This window comes from Oncorhynchus mykiss, chromosome 12 (genome assembly GCF_057628025.1).
Source record: "Oncorhynchus mykiss isolate SJ-2025 chromosome 12, ASM5762802v1, whole genome shotgun sequence".
Lineage (NCBI taxonomy): Eukaryota > Metazoa > Chordata > Actinopteri > Salmoniformes > Salmonidae > Oncorhynchus > Oncorhynchus mykiss.
Genome location: NC_143033.1, coordinates 75,719,390 through 75,732,202, shown reverse-complemented (window position 1 = coordinate 75,732,202; position 12,813 = coordinate 75,719,390). Strand labels below are relative to the sequence as shown.

General features: G+C 41.7%; 1 protein-coding gene across 2 annotated transcripts; it reads left to right on the top strand.

Moving 5' to 3' along the window:
* The first annotated feature begins 3,887 nt into the window (after positions 1 to 3,887).
* On the top strand, positions 3,888 to 8,321 carry il4r2 (IL-4 receptor-2 precursor). 2 transcript variants are annotated; one of them, XM_021622443.3, is made up of 11 exons: positions 3,888 to 4,288; positions 4,452 to 4,492; positions 4,705 to 4,802; positions 4,915 to 5,041; positions 5,143 to 5,309; positions 5,438 to 5,589; positions 5,678 to 5,822; positions 5,918 to 6,011; positions 6,131 to 6,209; positions 6,615 to 6,691; positions 6,833 to 8,321. In XM_021622443.3, the coding sequence occupies exons 3-11, from the start codon at positions 4,748 to 4,750 to the stop codon at positions 7,950 to 7,952; spliced, it is 2,016 nt and encodes a 671-aa protein (XP_021478118.3). In that variant the 5' UTR covers positions 3,888 to 4,288; positions 4,452 to 4,492; positions 4,705 to 4,747; the 3' UTR covers positions 7,953 to 8,321.
* Positions 8,322 to 12,813: the final 4,492 nt, after the last annotated feature.

The following is a 12,813-nucleotide window of genomic DNA, read 5'->3' as shown; positions in this document are numbered from 1 at the left end:
TAATCGGGATATGTTGTATAAAAATAACTCTCTGTTTTTAGAATATTGGTTCCGAAATAATATCCTATTGGTGAGCCAACTGGTAAATGCAGAGGGTCTTTTACTCAGTTATAAAGAATTCTTATCACTTTGCAAGGTCCCTGTAACACCTAAAGATTTTGCAATTGTTTTAGATGCCATTCCCTCAGGTGTTGCTATGTTATTCAGGAACGTGTCAAGACCTGACCCTCAGAGCCTACCTTCTGTTGACCCTGTTGACTCATCAGTAGGAAAGATTTGTTTCTCTTTTGGTCCATTTAACAACAGAGCGATACAAACCTTGTTTCAGCAGGATGTTGTATCTATACCTTACGTCATGCCTTATTGGAATGGATTTATTGATAATATCTGTTGGAAAAAAGTTTGGATGTCACCACACACATACCTACTTGTTAACAAAATTAAGGAAGTTTCCTTTAAAATTATTCATAAATATTATCCTGCCAACCACTATATGAAGAAGTTTAAGGAAAACATCAACTCAAATTGCTCCTTTTGTAATGACCACCCAGAAACAGTTGTGCATCTTTTTTGGCATTGTATGCATGTAAGAAAACTGTGGCAAGACATCAGTAGGTTTATAATTGAACACATTTATGAAGATTTTACACTATTGTGGAGAGATGTACTGTTTGGATTCTTTACATACAATAGAAATAAGCAGAATAATTTTTATGTAATTATTTTCATTTTGGCCAAATTTCATATACACAAATGTAAATTTACAAACAGAAAACCAAATTTTCGTACCCTACAAAAAGAAATTGAACTGTATTTTAAGACAGTTAAATGCTCTACTAACAAAAAAGCTGTTGTAAGTATATGAATGTCCCTTAAGGTCCTTGTGTAATTGTAATGTGATATTGTACCCCCTAGCTCAATTGTCTATTGTTTGTAATCTATGTATGCTTGTGTTCCCTCATGTGCTTTATGTATTGATTTGAAATACATTTTTTTTTTTTTATAAAATAAAAAAAACAATCATTCCAACAAGGCTATCCACAGACCAAAAAATAAATAAAAAATAAATTACTGGCCATCTCGGCGAAAAATATGATTTGACATTTGTTAATTTAGATTTGTTTGTTTATTATCATATATTTTTTTTTATAAAAGTAATATAAACACAACACATTTTATATGATCACCTATTTTTATTTTTAAACACAACACATTGAATTATTGAACAATTACATTTGATTTATTTTCTTTTTAACAAGTAAACCTACACATTCTGAACAAATATAGATTTAAGCAGTGTATTGGTAGTTAGTTAACATGCTACCTAACTGATCAACAATTATAGGTACAAGCTAATAACATGGTATATATACCATCTTAATGAACAAGCGACTTAACTCAAATAATGATGTGTGCGCTAGGCATCTCTCTCCAGGTTGCTGTGCTGCTTGGCTGGCAAGCTGCTCAATGGTTTCCTCCAGATATTGCCACTGTTCTCACACACACTGTAGTACACACTGCCACCATCAGCTGTGTGCCTTCACCAGTTCCAGAAAGTCCACTCCTTCCTTGCATACGTACTGTAAATATGATGAATCATGGCTTGGCAAGCAAACCCTCATCATCTTCACTATCCAACTGCATTGTCACGGAGCTGGAACCAGCAGTAGAGGATGGAGTGGCCTTAAAGCTGTACACTGCTGTGGTGCCAAACTGCTGCAGAACTTCACTTGGTAGTTTATGCTGGTAACAGGTATCACCAGCCAGCTTCAGTCCATACCGCACCAGGAGTATGGAGTTGAGAGTGTGCAGTGACATTCTATTTCTTAACTTTGATTTGACCACACTCATTTAACTGAACAGCCGTTTAACCTCCGCATTTGAGTGTGGCAAGGAGAGGGCAGCGAGTGTAGCTTTGCACAGTTCTTCAAATGGATTTGACCCAGAAGAGTCTGTGTAGTTATTGACTTCACTCCAAAACTCGACTGTATTTTCAGTTGAGTCCCACCTAAACAGATGGATGTTTCTCCATTGGGAAACAATTTTATCAATTGTTTGGGGCTGGTATCCCAGTAGCTCAGCTACTTTAATCATTTCAATGGTGCCTTTATTGTGCTTTAGCATTTCCTTAACACTGAACAAGGCCATGTTTCACAAGGCTTCAAGGTTGTCTGGGAGCCTTGCTTGCAGCTCCTTGCTTAAAGCAACAATGGAGTTGATGCACTGTCTCCGAATGACCTTTTTGTCCTCTGGCGCAAGACTGAGTTGGTACACCGTGCCTCGAAAAGGTACCCAAGGTATGGTGATGGACTGAGATGTCCATCAATGGCATCCTTCAGGACATCAATTTTTGCCATAGGGTTGACTACTCTGCAGCAAATTGATGTTAAGAGGGGTACCAGATTGTCCAAAAGCTTGACAGGATCTGTTTGCTCTCGCTCAAATGACTTTACTGCAACTTGTACGTCGGACAGGATTAATTACAAGAATGTCAGGTAGACAGACATAGTTGGTCTTGTCCATGTACATGGAGTGGAGCACATCCGCCATGTAGCAATGCTCACTAGCCTTGGTCAACTCAAAGTGGAGTTTCAGTTCTTCCCACTGGCTCAATATACGAGTTACCGGAGGCTCAATCGATAGCCAACGTGTGGCACACACTTTGGTGATCTGCACAAATTTCTGGCCACAATTAATGGTGGCATACACTGCTTTGTACGCCTTGCACCGTTTTGGGGAAATCGAAAAGCAGTTGTAGGTTTCCCTGATTATGTACTCAACATTCCTAGGGATGGTTTCTTTGGATTCTGCACTGACAGCCAATTGTAAAGAATGGCACACACAGAGGATGAATACCAAATTGGGCAATGCACATTCTTCCTTTAAAATCTTGTGCACCCTGTTGTGCACCTCAGTCATCACAGACGCATTATCAGTGCCAATACCCTGACGATTCTCTTTTTTAAGGTTACACTTCTCAAGAAACTAAACTACCGCCTTTGCTATTGATCTGGCATTGCCAGATCTTTTTTAGCATTGAAATACCGAATCACCACACCCAGGTATTTCGAGACACTGACATCAGTGGACTCATCCAAAAGGAGACTGAACTTCTCATCCCCCACATCTGATGTTACTCTTTTGATAAAATAAGGAGCCAGTACTCCCCTAATCATTTCTGTGCACTTGGTGCAGTGCATTTGGAAGTTTGTTGCTGCCACAGAATCTGAAAAGGCAGCTTTGCAAGCCATACCTAAATGGTCGCATGCTAGCAGCGAACAATGCTCCGCAATGGCCATGGCCATTGCCATAGCAGCTTCTGCTCTTTTGCAGTTATCCACTTTCTTAACCAACTGTGGTAATGTAGATTGCGTTGTGGGGTTGTACGGTTTTGATTTATTTATATGCTTTGCTGTAAAAACAACGTTTTTTGATGTCATACATTTTTGCAAGCATATCTCATTTGCAGTAAGCACAGTATGCCCAAAAATCATCCCCAATTGCTGGCTTCAGCCACCCTTTAAATTCAGGTACAGACTCCCACTCTTTTCTGTACTTCTGGCTGTACAATTTTGATTGAGACATGTTGATTGATGTTGTAAGTTCTGTTCAAGATCAAACATTTGTGAACAACTATATTCATTGGGTTTGTCTTGTCGAACGCAAACTACTGCTGCTGCAGTCAGCCAACAACGATTTGCAAATTGCTGCTGTCCTGCTGCTGTGCACGAGCTGAGCGCCAGCTGCTGACGTTACTAACAATGCACTTTTGGCACGTGTGTTGTGACAAGAGAAAAATAGTTTTTGTGTCATTTAGAGGGAAAATGCATTTTAGCGTTTGAGTCACGTTTCTAAAAGTTCCAAATGCATTTTTAAAAGTGGCAACATTTGTTGCTAGGTGCTGTTTGAAAAAAAAGTTGCCAGGGTACTCTGAAAACTTGCTAAATTGGCATCACTGCTTGCACGGGTCTAGGTTTACGGTGTTTCTGGAAAACCATCATGAAGCCAAGGTGCTACCGCCCCCAAGCGGACTGGTAGACCAAAAGCGTCTCAAGCAAAAAGGCAAACATAGTACTGTAACTATGGTTTAGCCTGGTAACTATGTGGCTCGGTGTTCCATGTCTTTATCTGAAACCGGACTTCCCGGCAATATATTAAGTTATTATTGCAATATTATTAAGATGTCATTGATGGAATTCGAAGTTGGTAATCAATCATAAAACAAAAACAAAGCGTACGTGCGTGCGACATGGTCATACAAGGAATGGGGGCGAACTTCCCATGAAAGGTGTGTCCTATTGGATGTGTAATTTCCAGTAAGCAATTCGTCGTTGTCAAAACAGCAGCTCTTTCTATTTGTGTAAAGTGACAAATGACTGTTACCACTGTAGATCGTATGAAGACTATATACTGTATAATAGATTCATTGTTTTTTCTTTGTTCTTTTAAAGGAATGAGTACTTCCTCAAAATTATAATATATCATTGTCTGGGTGAGTGACTTTCGATTTGCTATATCTCTATGTAATCAAGGGAATCTAGTGGGAAAGTTAGGTCTATTAACAAAAGCAACCACTGCAGACTAAAAAAAACGTATTACTGAATTAATTGTCACTTACTTCTTCACATTTAGCCTACATGTAGTCTATTTTAATATGCAGGAATTTAACCACTAACATGAAACATTTTCTCTTTCTGATTTCAGATTTAATTATACTGTGTGGTTTACTCTAAAGTATTCAGCAACAATGTTTCTATTGATTATTATATTCACAAACGTTGGGACTTTGATAGCTGATGATGGTAAGCAGTCTTTTGTATATAGCCTATAAACATGTAAGTAGATTTAACCTCAGTATTTTTGCCTGATCATGATTAACATTTGACAAGATTTTTGTTTGTTAATTACTTGTAGCAATGAGTGACAGAAATCTTCAATGCTTCAACGATTATGACAAAAGTATGGTTTGTCATTTTACAACTGACAAGTCTAAGTGTGCTGAATACAACATGACATTGGAATTATTGGGCTCGCAAAATATGTAAGTTTATGATTGTTTAAGTTTTTCTATTGTCGATGTTAATCTCACCAAGAAGTCCTATTTAATTTAAAATCTGCATTATTATTCAACTTATTTCCCAGAGGCCAGAATGATTGTACTTTCAAGGAAAAGGAGAGGTCCAATGATGTTTTCAAATGTGGATGCTCCATTGATCCAATGGTCCTTATTATTGGGGAGGAGTTTAATGCAACACTTTGGAATTCTGGGAAGCGTCTAAATTCCGAAGTCCTTTGTATCAAATGCAGCAGTGAGTTGCATCTACATATGCAGATTGCTATTTGAAAATTAATTACTGTTATAAAGAATATTGCATGAAATGAAACCATTCTTTAATTGATTGATATGTCAAACCATGCCTGTCATTGCCCTATACAGTAAAACCCAAAACCCCCACCATCCAAAAGGTGAAACCAACAGAAAATGGGAATTTCCTGGTCAAATGGAAGACAAACTACCCTGATGATGCACCGTTTTCTAAGGACTTGATTGCCGAATTGAGCTACAGAAAGAAAGGAGAAACAGATGAGGTAAAGGAGGGTGATATACAGCATTCCCCCGTTCGCTGTCACATCACAATGACAACAGTCCCTCTAGCGCTTTCCTTTGTTCCGACAGGTGTCCAAAAATGACTCAACAACTTCCCATGAATTACTTGGCAGAGACTTGGAGCCAAACACCATTTATGCTCTGAAGGTCAGAACCTATACTGACATGAGCGGCCGTTTCAGTGACTGGAGTGAAGAGTTGGAATTCACCAACCGTAAGTGACTAAATGAGATTTATCATCCATGGGTTTTCAAACCTTAATTTCACTTTCACCTTGTAGCTCATTGTATATTCTTCTCTGCTCCACAGCTGCATCATCTCGGAAAGTACTCCAGATTGTCATTGTTTTCAGTTGCATTGCTGTTATCATCATCACAAGTGCTTTGTTTTGGTGCAGTGTTAGGTAAGTTGTCCTGACATGTCTGTAGGTGACAGTATGTCTGTTTCCACAAACATTTGTTATCATACAGCTTCATATTGGCCCTATAGGCTTTCAAATCGTTCTATTTCCCCCCTCTGCAGACTCAAAACCAAGTTGTGGGATAATATTCCTAAATGTTCAAACCCAGACCTTTTGTATATGGTTCCAGGAGTGCCTAAGGTGAGGCTCTATCTCCAATTATAAACTGGGTGGTTTGAGCCCTGAATTCTGATTTTCTGAAAGCCGTGGTATATCAGACCGTATACCATGGGTATGACAATAAATAAATAAACTATTTTAGAATAGTTACATTCGTAACTAGTTTAGAATAGCAATAAGGGACCTCAGTGGTTTGTGCTATATGGCCAATATACCACAGCTACGGGCTTTGTCCAGGCACTCTGCGTTGCGTTGTGCAGAACAGAACAGCCCTTAGTCGTGGTATATTGGCCATTTACCAAACCTCCTCAGGCCTTATTGCTTAAATATTCTATGTTTAAATAAACTGTAAACCTTCATTACTTTCATACTGTAATTCCATCCATTTGTGTATTTGCATTTAGTGATTTTTGTTCTCCACCACAGGTATTGTCTCCTCCCAAAATACCTTTATCCTCCATCTATGTTGATTCTTCAAAAATGGACACTGAAGGAAAAACATGGTGAGCGTATAGATGCACTATAAACATAGCAAAATGAAAAGGTTTCTTCAGGTTCAGTCCTATTCGTGTGGGCAATCTAGTCCTTGCAATGAAAATAAGCTTTAATTGACTGTAAGTTGCCCGCTTGTCTTTTCTCTACAGGACAAACCCCTCGATAGTAGATGGGAGCAGTGGAAGAGGTAGTGGCTCAGAGCTTGACTCATCATCTTCCCTGGGTTATGCCCACACATGTCCCATGAGCCCGGAGCCTAGTAATGTGCAGATCATTAGCCATCTTCAAGAGGCCCTGAGCAAAGTCTTTCCCAGCCTTGTTCCTTTGGACGGGAATCCTCAGTCATTGCTTTTAGCCCCTCCTTTGACAGATGATGGTGCACAAATGAACTGCCCTGAGTCAAATAGAGACATTGGTGTGTGTTCATCTGACTACAATCCTGTTCATTTCATGAGTGAGTCTGGAGGCTCTTGTGGGTCGTCTTGTTACAACAATATTACCTACTCCCCCTCAGTGCCCCTCAACTCCATTCAAGAGTTAACAACAAGCAAGACCTCCTCATTTCCTATGCAGCCTCTGCTCTTTTGTAACTCCTCCTACCGTTCTGGTGAGGCTGAAGTGTTGAAAAATGCCCATCCACAGCTGTTTCTTGGTACTGGTCAACAAGACCTTAACTTGTCCACTAACTGTGCACCCCTCTTGCAAACCGACTTTTCATATCACCCGTGTGATGGCACCAGGGATGATTCAGAGACTACCACGTCAGCAGAGGACACCAGTCTGATCTATGGCTCTAATGACAGCAATGTGTCCGAACCTCACAATGTTATCAGTGTCGTTGCTGGATATCAGAGCTTCAGTGAGGCGGTCGGTAAGGACAATGAGAGAGGAACTGATGCCTTCATGGATGTGCCACTGCCACTTAAGGGTTTCCAGGATGTGGACAGTAGCGAGCCACTGATTTACGATGTGAATCCATGTTACCACAGCCTGCCTGACCCTGGATGCTGCCTCCCCCCGAGTGACGTCGATTATCAGACTTTACAGAGCCTGGGACAAAATAGCCCAGATCAGTGGGTTTCAGACAAACTGCTGAACAAGTGTTTGGAGACTGAGATCCATCAAAGCTCCATGGGGAACATGCCTCTAAATGTCATATCCAACTCACATAGAGGACAATATCCGATACTTGGAAATCCCTTTCTTACTGCTTTCTGTTCAGACCAAGCCATGCAAATAGACAATGACAGCTCTTATCATTGTGTGTGATTCTACGGTAGACACTTTTGCATTTCTCTTTACAATTTCTTTTATTTTGGGGACTTGAGCTCATATATATATATATATATATATATATATATGTTTTTTTTCTATATTATACAAACAGTTTGAATACCATTCTGCCATGAAAATGCTGTCCAGAAATGTTCCACATTTTGGATGTACAGCTTCTGTAAATAAGCATTTTTGTGTAGGGAAACTGCAACAGTTAATTCTTGAAGAGATGTAACATGTCTTGTCTTTGCCTCATCTGTCTAAAGCATGTTGTTCATCATCTGGGATGTAAAAAAATAAGGATGTGTACTTCAGTTGAAATACTGAGCAATAACATCTTGATTAAACATCAAGGTCGTCAAACTGGTCTCCAGCCTCTGAAAGTGACTTCTCTTCTAATAGCTTCCCAAAATAGTCAAATAGTCAGACAGTTTCATTGCATCTGATGTTTGATAGGCTAAATAGTGTTAACAGTACAAGCCTCATGCAAACATTGAGGTTGAATTTCTGATGAAAAAAGTGGTAGGCCTAATTCCTTATTCTGCGCTTCCAGCTTCCATGGAAATACACGCCCAGAAAGTAGAGCCAGCCTCTGATGTCATAGATGTGTTGTGAATCAGGTTCAACAAAAAAATTGTCTTTGCTTAGGGTTATTTTCTGAGGATGAAGTTCATGTTTTGTAGTGTTTATTGTAGAAAACATAAACACTTTTTTCCCTTCAAAGCGCTTTCAAATCAAATTTTATTGGTCACATACATGGTTAGCAGATGTTAATGCGAGTGTAGCGAAATGCTTGTGCTTCTAGTTCCGACCATGGAGTAATATCTAACAAGTAATATAACAATTTCACAACAACAAAGGAATGAATAAGAATATGTATTTATAAATATATGGAAGAGCGATGGCCGAACGGCATAGGCAAGATGCAGTAGATGGTATAGAGTACAGTATATACATATGAGATGAGTAATGTAGGGTATGTAAACATTATATATAGTGCCATTGTTTAAAGTGACTAGTGATACATTTATTACATCCCATTTTTTATTATTAAAGTGGCTAGAGATTTGAGTCAGTATGTTGGCAGCAGCTACTCAATGTTAGTAATGGCTGTTTAACAGTCTGATGGCCTTGAGATAGAAGCTGTTTTTCAGTTCGGTCCCAGCTTTGATGCACCTGTACTGACCTCACCTTCTGGATGATAGTGGGGTGAACAGTCAGTGGCTCGGGTGCTTGTTGTCCTTGAGGATCTTTTTGGCCTTCCTTTCCCCCCGGTGATGCATTGTGCAGACCTCACTACCCTCTGGAGAGCCTTACTGTTGTGGGCGGAGCAGTTGCCGTACCAGGCGATGATACAGCCTGACGGGATGCTCTCGATTGTGCATCTCTAAAAGTTTGTGAGTACTTTTGGTGACAAGCCAAATTTCTTCAGCCTCCCGAGGTTGAAGAGGTGCTGTTGCGCCTTCGTCATCACGCCGTCTGTGTGGGTGGACCATTTCAGTTTGTCCGTGATGTGTACGCCGAGGAACTTCGAACCTTCCACCTTCCAGACTCATATCAAACATCTCCAATCCAAAATCAAATCTAGAATTGGCTTTCTATTTCGCAACGAAGCCTCCTTCACTCACACCGCCAAGCGTACCCTAGTAAAACTGACTATCCTACCGATCCGCGACTTCGGCGATGTCAGCTACAAAATAGCTTCCAATACTCTACTCAGCAAACTGGATGCAGTTTATCACAGTGCCATCCATTTTGTTACTAAAGCACCTTATACCACCCACCACTGCGATCTGTATGCTCTAGTCTACTGGCCCTCGCTACACATTCGTTGCCAGACCCACTGGCTCCAGGTCATCTACAAGTCCATGCTAGGCAAAGCTCCGCCTTATCTCAGTTCACTGGTCACGATGGCAACACCCGCACGTAGCACGCACTCCAGCAGGTGTATCTCACTGATTATCCCTAAAGCCAACACCTCATTTGGCCGCCTTTCCTTCCAGTTCTCTGCTGCCTGTGACTGGAACGAATTGAAAATCATTGAAGTTAGAGACTTTTATCTCCCTCACCAACTTTAAACATATGCTATCTGAGCAGCTAACCGATCGCTGCAGCTGTACATAGTCCATTGGTAAATAGCCCACCCAATTTACCTACCACATCCCCATACGGTTTTTATTTATTTACCTTTCTGCTCTTTTGCACACCAGTATCTCTACCTGCACATGACCATCTGATCATTTATCACTCCAGTGTTAATCTGCTAAATTGTAATTATTCGCCTACCTCCTCATGCCTTTTGCACACAATGTATATAGACTCTTTTTCTTCTACTATGTTATTGACTTGTTTATTGTTTACTCCATGTGTAACTCTGTGTTGTTGTCTGTTCACACTGCTATGCTTTATCTTGGCCAGGTCGCAGTTGTAAATGAGAACTTGTTCTCAACTAGCCTACCTGGTTAAATAAAGGTGAAATTTAAACATTTTAAAAAAATCAAAAACGACTGTCCCGTCGATGTGGATAGGGGGCTGCTCCCTCTGCTGTTTCCTGAAGTCCACGATCATCTCCTTTGTTTTGTTGACGTTGAGTGTGAGGTTATTTTCCTGACACTACACTCTGAGGGCCCTCACCTCCTCCCTGTAGGCCATCTCGTTGTTGTTGGTAATAAAGCCTACTACTGTACTACTGTCTGCAAACTTGATGATTGAGTTGGAAGCGTGCCACGCAGTCATGGGTGAACAGGGAGTACAGGAGAGGGCTGAGAACGTACCCTTGTGGGGCCCCAGTGTTGAGGATCAAATAAAATGTATTTATATAGCCCTTCGTACATCAGCTGATATCTCAAAGTGCTGTACAGAAACCCAGCCTAAAACCCCAAACAGCAAGCAATGCATGTGTAGAAGCACGGTGGCTAGGAAAAACTCCCTAGAAAGGCCAAAACCTAAGAAGAAACCTAGAGAGGAACCAGGCTGTGAGGGGTGGCCAGTCCTCTTCTGGCTGTGCCGGGTGGAGATTATAACAGAACATGGCCAAGATGTTCAAATGTTCATAAATGACCAGCATGGTCAAAGAATAATAATCACAGGCAGAACGGTTGAAACTGGAGCAGCAGCACGGCCAGGTGGACTGGGGACAGCAAGGAGTCATCATGCCAGGTAGTCCTGAGGCATGGTCCTAGGGCTCAGGTCCTCCGAGAGAGAGAAAGAAAGAGAGAAAGAGAATTTGAGAGAGCATACTTAAATTCACAAAGGCCACCGGATAAGACAGGAGAAGTACTCCAGATATAACAAACTGACCCTAGCCCCCCGACACATAAACTACTGCAGCATAAATACTGGAGGCTGAGACAGGAGGGGTCAGGAGACACTGTGGCCCCATCCAATGTTACCCCCGGACAGGGCCAAACAGGAAGGATATAACCCCACCCACTTTGCCAAAGCACAGCCCCCACACCACTAGAGGGATATCTTCAACCACCAACTTACCATCCTGAGACAAGGCTGAGTATAGCCCACAAAAATCTCAGCCACGGAACAACCCAAGGTGGGGAGCCAACCCAGACAGGAAGATCACATCAGTGACTCAACCCACTCAAATGACGCACCCCTCCTAGGGACGGCATGAAAGACCACCAGTAAGCCAGTGACTCAGTCCCTGTAATAGGGTTAGAGGCAGAGAATCCCAGTGGAAATTGGGGAACCGGCCAGGCAGAGACAGCAAGGGCGGTTCGTTGCTCCAGAGCCTTTCCGTTCACCTTCACACTCCTGGGCCAGACTACACTCAATCATATGACCTACTGAAGAGATGAGTCTTCAGTAAAGACTTAAAGGTTGAGACCGAGTTTGCGTCTCTCACATGGGTAGGCAGACCATTCCATAAAAATGGAGCTCTATAGAAGAAAGACCTGCCTCTAGCTGTTTGCTTAGAAATTCTAGGGACAATTAGGAGGCCTGCGTCTTGTGATCGTAGCGTAAGTGTAGGTATGTATGGCAGGACCAAATCAGAGAGATAGGTAAGAGCAAGCCCATGTAATGCTTTGTAGGTTAGCAGTAAAACCTTGAAATCAGCCCTCGCCTTGACAGGAAGCCAGTGTAGGGAGGCTAGCACTGGAGTAATATGATTTTTTTTTTAAGTGGTTCTAGTCAGGATTCTAGCAGCCGAATTTAGATTGGAAAGCAGCTGCGGTCATCCCCCTCTTCAAAGGGGGGGACACTCTTGACCCAAACTGCTACAGACCTATATCTATCCTACCCTGACTTTCTAAGGTCTTCGAAAGCCAAGTCAACAAACAGATTACCGACCATTTTGACTCTCAACATACCCTTTCTGCTGTGCAATCTGGTTTAAGAGCTGGTCATGGGTGCACCTCAGCCACACTCAAGGTCCTAAACGATATCTTAACCGCCATCGATAAGAAACATTACTGTGCAGCCGTATTCATTGATCTGGCCAAGGCTTTCGACTCTGTCAATCACCACATCCTCATCGGCTCATCAGCTCTCGTTGGCTGGCCCTCGCTTCATACTCTTCGCCAAATCCACTGGCTCCATGTCATCTGCAAGACCCTGCTACGTAAAGTCCCCCCTTATCTCAGCTCGCTGGTCACCATAGCATCACCCACCTGTAGCACGCACTCCAGCAGGTATATCTCTCTGGTCACCCCCAAAACCAATTCTTTCTTTGGCCGCCTCTCCTTCCAGTTCTCTGCTGCCAATGACTGGAACGAACTACAAAAATCTCTGAAACTGGAAACACTTATCTCCCTCACTAGCTTTAAGCACCAGCTGTCAGAGCAGCTCACAGATTACTGCACCTGTACATAGCCCATCTACAATTTAGCCCAAACAACTA